The sequence below is a fragment of the Lampetra planeri genome, chromosome 18, assembly GCF_965212315.1.
Source record: "Lampetra planeri chromosome 18, kcLamPlan1.2.h2, whole genome shotgun sequence".
NCBI classification, from domain to species: domain Eukaryota; kingdom Metazoa; phylum Chordata; class Hyperoartia; order Petromyzontiformes; family Petromyzontidae; genus Lampetra; species Lampetra planeri.
Window position 1 is genome coordinate 10,430,617 of NC_136124.1, and position 11,373 is coordinate 10,441,989.

Sequence of the window (11,373 nt, forward strand, 5' to 3'; positions counted from 1 at the left end):
AAGTCGCTGCCGCCGCCCCCACGTTAACGAAGGCTACGGCTGTCAAGGCGCGTGGCCCCGACGGAGTGACGGCTTTCTCCTGCACGGGGCCGGCGGAGGGAACCACCGGCCGCACGCCATTATCGACGACACGGCGGCGGCGTTTCGAGCGCGCCTCGAGGAAGAGCGTCTCGGCGACGCGGAGAGCGCCGAAAGCTGCCGCGGGCGAGACGAGGCGGAGCGCGGGCCGAGGCACGGGCGCTTCAGAGAGGAGCGCCTACCGGGCGGTGGTGCGGTGGCGAGACGCGAGCGGCAGAACGGCGGCGAGAGGCGCCGCGAGGAGGAAGATGGCACCGGCCACGGGGACGGGGGCGGCATGGACGAAAGGTCCCCGTGCCTCCGAGGCGGCGACGGAGACTCGCCGAGCGGCGTCGTTCCCGACGAGGCCCGCCTCGTCAACGGTTGCGGGCCGACAGATCGGCTGTCAAGGGAGAGGGCCGGGAAGCGAGACACGGCCCGCCATCGGGGGTGGCGGGACGCCACGGGAATCGGAGCACGGCGACGGCGCGACGGGGGAGCGCCGGCCCGTCTCCGGCTCGGAGGGCGACCCGGACCACGCCTGCGTCATCGACCTCAACCCGGAAATGGTGACGCCCTCGGCGTTCGCGATCCTCCTCGACTTCATGTACCAGGGCAGCCTCAGGGTGGATGCCCTGCCACCCGAGGACCTGCTGGCGGCCGCCAGCTACCTGCACATGTACGACGTGGTGAAGGCGTGCAGCCAGCAGCTGGCGTACCAGCACGTGGGCCGGCCGGCGGGTGGGAGTCACTTCTCCGGGCCAGACGGCACCTGCCGTGAAGACGACAACGGCGGGGGTGGAGGCGGTACCCGCTGGTCGAGCAGAAATGGCCGGGGCTTTGAGGAGGACGTCTTCAAGGGGGAAGCGGAGAGCGGGTCCTATCACCACCTCCACCATCGCCACCATCTCCACCTGCTACGCAAGGGCGTGGACATCAAGGCAGAGGCTCCGCCATCCAGGAGGATGGAGGAGCCGGACAAGGTCTTCAACGGGAAGTTTCCTGGGGGAAGCCGGAACGAAGTGGAGCGCTGGCCCAAGGCTTCTCCAGCGACGAGCAACGGCAGCGACGTGGAGAGCGACCGCGCGCTGGACTTGTCCTTCAGGCCGGTGCTGCCCACTCGCTTCCCCTCCCCCACGTGGCACGTGGAGGCCGAGCGGCGCCGCAAGCCGCTGCCGTGCGCCGTCAAACCGGACCGGGAGGCCGTCGAGCCCGAGGAGGATGAGGAGGGGCTGCTGGGAGAGCTGCATCCGCATCCGCCGCGGTACGAGAGCGTGGTGAGGAAGGCCGGACCCGCCGCGCCACTCGCAGGCAGCATTGGCGGCGACGGTGGCGGCAGCGGTGACGAGCGTGGCTCCTCGCCGACGGAGACGGACGGCAGCCCTCGCTCCGACGCCAGCAGCGTCGGCGGCGGCGGCGGCGGGCCCTGCGCGGCGGGGATCGGCAGGCAGAGCCACGAACTGGTGGCAGCGGGAGGGGCGCCCGCGGAGGCGTTTGCCTACGCCCTGCCGTTCGTATCCGCCGCGGCTGCGGCCGCGGCCGCCGCGGCCGGCGTGTTCGCCTGCCCCCTTTGCAGCTGCATCTTCCCGGCGCCGCAGCTGCTGCAGATGCACCTGAGCGCCCACTTCTGCGACACGGACGCCCGGCGCTGCGGGAAGGCGGCGCCGCTGCCACGCGGCGGCGGCCAGTTCGGCTTCGGCGGCGGCGGAGGAGGAGGAGCGTCGGGGAACGGGGCGAGTGGCGTCGGCGCATCCGGATCCGGCGTGGGGACACCCACGTGCTCGCAGTGCGGCAAGACGTTCTCGTGCGCGTACACGCTGCGGCGGCACGAGCGCACGCACTCGGGCGAGAAGCCGTACACGTGCGCCACGTGCGGCAAGAGCTTCCAGTACTCGCACAACCTGAGCCGGCACGCCGTGGTGCACACGCGCGAGAAGCCGCACGCCTGCAAGTGGTGCGAGCGGCGCTTCACGCAGTCGGGCGATCTCTACCGCCACATCCGCAAGTTCCACTGCAACCTGCTGTCGAGCGTCGCGGCGGCGCAGTGAGAGCGATCGAGTGTCGTGCGCCACGTACGCGTGTGCGCGCGCGCGTGCTGGTGTGGTGTGGTGTGCGTATGCAAGCGGCGAGCACGCCGGTAGTGCGGTCGCCGTCATCGTATTTATGTTGTTGTTTCTTTCACAAAGTTCGAAAGGCAGTGCGCACGCGCGCACGGCCGGTCAAGTCCACGCCCTCGCATTTACCGGTTTATTGTGACGCGTTTATCTTGAGAACAAAACGCATGCGTGCGTGCGTGTGTGTGTGTTTGATTCCCGCTCACGGTCAACACCCAGTGACGATTATCTGAACCGGTCCTGGGCCTCCCCTAGGTTGACTCAGCCTCAAATGAGTACCTGGTGCGATGTGTAAACATCACCGCCAGGGAGACAAAGGTGGCCAGGCTTGGTGCTGGCAACCCACCCCCTTGTGTGCCGTGACGGCCTTCACAGGTGCTGCTCGCTAACAGCGCTTGCTCCTACCGTCTGTTAAGGCTACACGGGGGATCTTTGTCTTTGTGTGTGTGAGTGTGGTGGCGTACGCCTGTGAATCGAGCACTTTGGTTCGTCTGTACGTGTTACAAACCACCGTTGACCAGTTAAATGGTACAGCAAGTAGGTTCCCTGAACTATCTGTATGGATTTCCATTATCCCTCCTCGCATTCTCCGAGCGCTACGTTTTTTTCCTCCCACCCTCAAATGGCTCATTTGCCGAATGTGTCAAATCTTTTTAGCGAGACTAAAGGCTACAGGGCTGCGTCTTTGTAGAACGCTGTCCAATGCATATGGCTCGATTGTCGACTTTGAACAAAAAACTTAAGGATTCACTAAGATATCACGCAACTTCCACAAATTATTTTCCAACTATTAAACAACTTAAACCCAAACATGAAAAGTAAACAATTTTTTTTCATATTTGTATTAACATTTTTCTGTACAATTCATTTCCAAATCGGAACCTTCCAATGGGAAACAAAACAACAAAGACAGCCCCCTCCCCCCACGTAGCCTTATATATTGTTGAAGCGAGCACTGCTAGAGAACACCTATTAAGTCCGGTAAGGCGCACGAGGGAGTTCTGTGGCTGGCATCACTCCCAGCCGCCTTTGTCTCTCCAATACTCATACTTCACAAGCTACTTATTTGAGGCTGAGTCGACCAAGGGGAGGCCCAGGACCTGGTTCAGGTATCTTCGGTCGCCGGGTTTCGTAGTTCGATGCAAGGAACCACTTCGCTATTTAAAAACACTTAAACACACGCATTAAAGGGAGAATATAAACACCACACGTTAAATAAAGTGTCACGATGACTTTGTTCAGATGAGGGAACAAAATCCCCCCCCCCCCCCACACACTTTGTGACAGTTTTCACGCACTCAATGTAGCCGATTAAACTGGCAATAGTTTATATATATAAAAAAAAATTAGAGCACTGTGTTTGTAAGATAGCCGGATATAATAAGTATTGAGGCTTTATTTTGTTGATCTGTATATGTTTGATCCTCTAGTTTTATATGTTGCGGCATCTCCCTGAAGCACATTTAATGATGCCTCCTGCACGTCGTTTGTAAGAGTTTTTTCCTGTAAAGGTTCAATGTGAAATGTGGCAGCTTCACGAATGCTATGGTGGCGTTTCCTTCGGGCCTACGGTCCAAGGCCTAAGTGGACTCCACTTACTTTTCTCTATTTTATTTAAGATATTAAAAGGATGATAATTAAGTTTTTTATTTTAAATAAGGCAATCGGTAATAAAAGGACGGCAGGGGAGGTGGAAGTGGAAATGCATTGGTCGGTGCACTGTGCTTTAAACCGTTAACCTGAGTTAAATTTCCGAGCCATGGCCAACATCGATTGGTGAGCAATATCTGAACTGGCCGCTTTCTCCAACACACTCTTTGGTGAGGGAGGCCGCCTTCATCCAGCAGTGGATCGAAAAAAGGCACCTGTACATGTATTTATTTTCGGCAAAAAATACTGTAACAAAATAATCTCGACGTTTCTGAGCCTACGAATCTAAATGACACGAGACGGAGGCACAGAACGATCTTTGGACACTGTCAGTGAACATATTTATCTCACAAAAGTGAAAAAAGCCCGAAAATAATTAAGCAAAACAGTGTATTTGCTAAGAAAAGAAAAGGTATAGAGCAATGAACACTGGGCCGTGGGAGTCAATGTCTACCAGTACGTAGTGACGTAGCAACGCTGTCACGCAGGATAGTGACGTCACTACCCTGTCACTGTGCACGTGGCGTACATGTAACGGTCTCTTTAGCTCGAGGACACGAAGCAATCGTGGTCGTTGCAGATGAAGCATACATATCCTCGGGTGACCGCTATCGCCTTTGAACAAATTTTCGTGGAAATGATCTTGCACCTTTTTTTTCATTTACACAATGCAATGTTATTTTGATGTTATTTTTTGTGAGCAATCCACCCCCCACGATAAAGCTTCGCATGCTTTTCTTGAACCGTCGTCATTGGTTTTAGGCCCTTTTGAATAATACTTTATCTGTTTCTGTCCCTACCTCATTTTCCCCATCGTTACTAAATGGCGTTGGGTTGACCTCAGCAGAGAAACTCACACTCATGTAAACATACGGCTTGTGTCTAACGACATGCACTCTGTACAACCACATTGTTCTTTTACACTATGAGATCTCTTTTACCAGTGGCAAAATATAATGGTAGGTTTTTACCCTTTTAACTGGTACAAAACTGACACCTTTATTCAAGGCATCATGTTTGCAATGACCACAACACAAGTAGTCAATAAAGCAAACAAAAATAAGCAACTCTGATAAGGATAATAATATGCACTGTCCTTGAAGTTGATTGGCCCACACCCGAGACGGCTTTCTTTAGAGCCTAGTCCCCATTGGTGTAGGGCCAGATGACACCAGAAGGCGTACGCCTTCTGGTGTCAAGAAAGCCGTCTCGGGTGTGGGCCAATCAACTTCAAGGACAGTGCATATTATTATCCTTATCAGAGTTGCTTATTTTTGTTTGCTTTATTGACTACTTGTGTTGTGGTCATTGCAAACATGATGCCTTGAATAAAGGTGTCAGTTTTGTACCAGTTAAAAGGGTAAAAACCTACCATTACACATTGTTCTTCTGTTCCAAGTTACGAGCAATGATCAACGTTGCCCACAACCCGGGTGAATAATTTAGGCGTGACGAACATTCACTCCCCGATGACTCGTGAATTGGCTTGACTCAGATTCGTGATTCCCACCTTGAAATCAAGAACCAAGAGGATTGTTTTCTTGCCATTGTGGATCGTACGGAATGTCTACTGGCTGCAGGGATCACGTGAACCCGTCACACAACACACACACACGGTACACATGATCAAAGGAAATCTATAAGGGTGGTCCAACGCTAACACTCGTGCCCCACAGCAAGACGGACCCTACTTGCGTGGAGTTAGTATGTTCTCCCCGTGTTCTGCATGCGGTTCCCTCTCCGGGGTTCTGCAGTTTCCTGCAATGGCTACAAAAAAAAAACACGATGTAACTTGGTCTTGGACAAACATCCCCCACATGCTGACAAACAAAAACAACCACAGCTCCTGCAAATTACTCGATTTGGGATTGTGCACTGTCGCCCCTAATGTGACCATTTGGCTGGCACCCTCCTGGAAGATAATATTGAGACCTCAGTGAGGCATTGCCCGGGGATACGGTCATTACATTCTTAGCCGCGCGACTCGGTTATTTTCTCGCGGCTCAGCGCTTGCGGTGGTGAGCGCGAGATTTCAGTCAGTTTGCCTTGACTTTACCGGCTGAGAACCCACGGTAACTACACATCTATTTTTTTTTGCAAAGGGGTTGAACATGGGCCAACGAGTAAATAACGAACCCAGAAAGTTACACTGTGCATAGCAGCAGCCTAACAACCAACAACTAAAATAAGGGGTAATATTACGTGAGCAGGGGAGAGGGGTGGTGGTTTAAGAATGGTAGAGTCCGGCTGAGAATAATAAATCGATGCACTGTTACACGCCTAATGAATTTAAGAAGAAGAAACAAAACGCTACCTTTTTACCGATTGGTACATTCCAAACTGCTGCACCTACGCCGCACTTGAATGTCGACGAGGCGCTCGTGTCAACGCTGGCCTCACGGGAGCGATCGACTGCGTCACGGCGATGTCCAACGTCACGCCAGTGAGACTCTTATCTCGCATCCACCTCGGAATCAAGGCACCCAAAATGACCACTAGGCGGTTGTTGTTTCTGCAGACTGCGGAGATCGGCGTGGTCCACCTCTGTTTTTTGTTTTGTCCAGCCTCAGGTGATGGGCCAACCGGCGATTGAAACGCAGTGGCAAATGCATGGCCCTGATTCAAACGATGGCGAGCCATTGCTGGGCTTCTCCCACCGGAGCAGTCTCTGCCTGGCTCCTCTGTGTAAGAAGTCGATGTGCGGTGGCGATTTGCAACCAGCGCTGGGCGAAAGCGGTGGTGACGAAGCCACTTGCATTGTCAATGAAGCCACCGGCGTGGTGGTCGCCCACCTGAGATGGGAAAACCCGAGAGCTGGACTTTGTAGCCCCCTCTCCCACAACCTGGAGCCACCGCCACACGCACGAGAGAGTGACCGTTCTCTCACTCTGCACATCCTCTTCCCCCCCACCCACACGCACACACCACCTTCCCCCCTCCTCCTACATCATGGCACATCTCCGCAGGCCTTGAACTGACCCGTCGTCGTTCGCTAGAAATAATCGACGGGATTAGTTGGGGACGTCGGGGGGGGGGTGAATATAGGTGTTGAGAAACTTGCACAATGGCTCAGCGACCGGGCGTGCTTTAGCACGGATTGTGCTAAAGCCACGGCTGGGCTGGGGGTGGCTTCTTTGCGTGAAACTTGTCCTTCGCTCGTCGTTTGTAACCGATGTGGCAGTGGGGGGAGGAGGAGGAGGGAAGTGAGTAAACAAATTTCGTTTCCAACGATGGACCCCCCCCTCCCCGCCGACCTCTGCAGCTGCAAAAGAAATTACCGCGCGATCCTGAAAGTTTTCAATCATTGCCCGCAGCATCTTTTTTTTTACTTGCTCCCATTCGATTACCCTCCTACTGTATTCATTTTCTGGTATTTTGTTGTTTTTGTATCGATCTTGGGGGGAGGGGAGGGGTAGGCTTAAACCCTTGTGCCTGTTGAAACGTTACAAGAAATGTTTCAAGAAGAAAAAGAACACAAAATAAAACTATCGGGTGGTTGGCCTTGGGGTCCGTGTACCGATGATGTTGCAATGTTATCGACGTCGAATCGTTTGTCCACGTTGTTGAAACCCGCTATCCTCGCATGCCATCTAGTGGCACACAGATGGCTTCTTAACCTCCCCCCCCCGCCCCTCAAAGTGGATTGGTAATACAGAGTGCTTACGCGAGTGCCAAGCTGTTGTTGTTGTTGTTTGTGTGGTCATCATCATCAGCATCATCATTATTATTATTGTCGTTGCTGGTCAGCTTATATATAAAAAAAAGCGTTTTACTTTTTGGGACAAAACCACTCGGGGGGGGGGGGGGCTTGCGTTGCTTCGCCAAAGCTGCTCGCGGAGAGAGAGAGAGACAGAGCGAGGCAATGATGTGCACAAGACGCAGGAGGCTTTCGCGAACAATATCGTCCATGATACAGCTTTTTTTGGTGAGATCGCGTAAAAATGTGTCGCCAAAACCCGCCACCACCCAACACGGCCAATTAGGAAGGTTTGTCACGTAAACAGAACGTGCCGATTCGTTACACGTACAGTACACCGGTGTGTTGGAGAGCAAATCTGTAACATTGTCGATGTAAATGTTGTGTAAACATTGTAAATGTTGTGGATTTGCTCTTCAACACACCGGTGTGCTGTACTAGTAACGAATTGGCCACGTTCTGTTTACGTGACAAACCTTACAAGTTGGCTGTGGCGGGTTTAACGAGACATGTATATTTACACGATCTTACCCCCCAAAATAAACCTTTATTATGGACAATGATGTTAACGTGAAGCAGCCTGCTCGTCCTTCCCACTACCACCACCAGCCTCAAACCCCAACAACGACTCGCAAAGACGCGTCCAGTGTTTTGTTATTTAACTCTCGAGAGGTTCCCCAACTCACTCCCTTTGCGTTGCCCGACTGGACGCGGGAACGCCACGACGCGCACCGAACGTAAAGCGTTAACACTGGACTCTGTGGGGCGTCTCTAATCGAGACTCCGCTGCTTGTGAGAAAAAAAAAGAATGAACAATGGGATATCCTCTTCTTGGTTCTTTCGGTAAAGTCAATTAGAATGGAAATAATAAAATAATAAAAATAAAACATAATAAAATAATTCTCACGACGTTTCGGCCACAACGCGAGCAGCCGTCCTCAGGTGGAGAACAGGTCTGTCGAGAAGACAGACCTGTGGCCGAAACGTCGTGAGAATTATTTTATTATGTTTTATTTTTATTATTTTATTATTTCCATTCTACGTGACTTTACCGAAAGAACCAAGAAGATGAATCCCTGCAGTCACGAAAGCTTTAAATCGAAATGGGATATCCATAAAAGATGCTTTTTGAGGGTGGGAGGAGGGGGTTGGGTTAGATCGCGTTAAATATAACTGTGTCGTTAAACCCGCCACCACCCGACGCAGCCAAAATCGGTGAGCTTTGTCACGTAAACGAAACGTGCCAATTGGTTGCGAGTTTAACACGCCGGTTGTGTGTGGTGGAGTTAAACCCACCACGACATTTACCGTTCGAGTACCGTGACGTTGCACCGGCAATTACAACAACAACAGCAGCAGCAGCAGCCAGCCTCATCAGGTGACTGCCAGAGATTTCGATTTAAAGCTTTCGTGACTGCAGGGATTCATATTCTTGGTTCTTTCGGTAAAGTCACGTAGAAGGGAAATAATAAAATAATAATAAAAACATTATTTTATAACATTTATTATGTTTTATTTTTATTATTTTATTATTTCCCTTCTACGTGACTTTACCGAAAAAACCAAGAAGACTGCCAGAGAGTTGTGGAGAAATCCTCCCTCCTGTTTCGGCCTTAAATCGAGGAGGGGCTAAATGTGACGTCACCACTCGTGAGCCAATCAGGTGCGAAGACCCGAGTGGGGGTGGGGGTTAATGTAGTCACGTAAATTACAATAGATATCTATTAATGGGTTGGGTTATTCACAGTTATTCAACATACATGATGTATGCGATCTCACCCAAAGAAAACCCTCTATTATGGAGAACACCGGTCGCGAAGGCCTACTTCGTGTTAAACGTCTCGACTCGATTCGCAGGGCCACTTGGCAATCTAAAATTGCGTGTTTATTTTCAAATTGTCGATGATGAACGTCGTGCAAATCGGTTGGTTGTATAGGGTCAGGTCGCATAAATGCGGACTAATTGTGAATGCGTGCAGTCACCGAGCACGTAACTTTACAAGAAGGATTTTCCAGGAAAGGCTAACTTACGCAGCGGCTGGCTGTGAAATTAACTTTAAACAACACACCATAACCTTAAAGACCTGCCAGTGAAACGAGCATCAAAATAGTTGATCATTGTTTTTTTACCCTTTTATCTGGCAACAAAACTGACACCTTTTTTACAAGGAGTCATGTTTGCATTGACCACAATACCTGCGGTCGGAATGCAAACAAAAAACACAACTCTGATAATGTATGCACTGTCCTTGAAATTAATTTGTCCACACCCGAGACAGCTTTCTTTAGAGCCTAGTCTCACCCTGGTGTTGGACCAGATGACGCCAAAAGGCGCACAACATACATTATCAGAGTTATGTTTTTTGTTTGCATTCCGACCGCAGGTATTGTAGTCAATGCAAACAAGACTCCTTGTAAAAAAAATGTGTCAGTTTTGTTGCCAGATAAAAGGGCAAAAAAAACAATTATCATATTTTGCTACTGGCAAATGAGGTTCCAATGGTATCAAAATAGTTACTTTGAAGTGTGCATTAAGCTCGATTTTTTTTTTAGTCACCACGGTGACGTTAAAAACATAACAAACCGACGTGTACAAGAAACCGTGGCTTGCTACCCACGTAAAGCCTTTGCTGTCGTCCCGAGAATCGAGTTGCCATCATGACCCTCACACGCCGCGGTGAGCCGGTTCAAGAAACTTTCTGTCGAAGCATTGGCACGACGATCGCAAACGCCTGAATGGAGGCGTTCCCTCGCAGTAAGAGCGGTACACTGGACACCACGTAGGTGGACCTCCTAGCAGAGGCAATGCTGCTTCGTAGCGTAGCCGACAAACAAGCAAAACAAGGCAAACGCTTTTAATTCACTTCATCTCGTCACGCCCGATGACTGCAGGTGGAGGGGTTGACAATTTGAAATGCAAACGTTATTCCGACGGATCGCAAAGATCAAATCCGAACGTTGTTTTGCGTCGCTTCAGAATCGCTCAGAGACTTGATTTTAATCAGCTCCCCCCCCACCACCTTCGGGGAATCAGCCGGCCAATGCTCAATTTACGTGGCCCAACCGCGTTAGAAAAAATATATGTTAAGAATAAATCATCAATTGGTCGGTTTGTTCCTGGAGGAATGTGAGCGAGGGTGGCGCTGATGTGCCGGGTTGAGAAGGAGTGGCGGGCGATGAGAACACAGCACTGTACTGTACTCTCGAGCACTGGTGGATGTGTCGAAGTATCCTTTATGATTCCTGTATTAAAACTGTTTAAAAATTGAGAATGTTTTTTTTTTTCAAATAATATGTAAAGAAACATTTTGTACAAAGGAAAGTTGATAAAACTGTAATGAAAAAAAAGTAATAAGAATTTGTATTAAAAAAAGGAACATGTCAAAAGTGTTCATTTCATTTGCGTTTAGATTAACGCGTTATTTGTGTGTACAGTCACCTGTCTCGAGCAAAAGTTAAGAATATGAATTTACTTCAAAAACACACACACGCGGAAGCGTCGGGCTGTTTCTTTTTGTAAGCTGAGATTTACTCGTCACTTAGAAACACCTAACTCATCTTCTTGGTTCTTTCGGTAAAGTCACTTTACCGAAAGAACCAAGAAGATGAATCCCTGCAGTCACGAAAGCTTTAAATCGAAATATAACACCTAACTTTTTTCGATAGAGGACCTTGCAGCCAGGACCGAGGAGCAATCGCGCCGTGTCAGCGTGTGACGTCGTCTCGCGCGGCTGTGATGCCATCAGTGCAACTCTCGAGACGAGACTTGGGGGGTGGTGGGGGCTTCTGTAATTTGCAGAGCGCAGTCGATGAAATTAAAGGGGATGGCCTATCCGGCAAGTTCCACTTGTTCCC

General features: G+C 50.8%; 1 protein-coding gene across 1 annotated transcript; it reads left to right on the top strand.

The window, feature by feature from the left end:
• The first annotated feature begins 255 nt into the window (after positions 1-255).
• Positions 256-10,905, top strand: LOC144723635 (zinc finger and BTB domain-containing protein 18-like). The gene has a single exon (XM_078602518.1). The coding sequence runs from the start codon at positions 327-329 to the stop codon at positions 2,103-2,105; it is 1,779 nt and encodes a 592-aa protein (XP_078458644.1). The 5' UTR covers positions 256-326; the 3' UTR covers positions 2,106-10,905.
• The last annotated feature ends 468 nt before the right edge of the window (positions 10,906-11,373 follow it).

What these genes read in the sequence shown, in the direction of transcription:
- LOC144723635 (XM_078602518.1), top strand. Translation starts at nt 327, where the DNA reads ATGGCACCGGCCACGGGGACGGGGGCGGCATGGACGAAAGGTCCCCGT.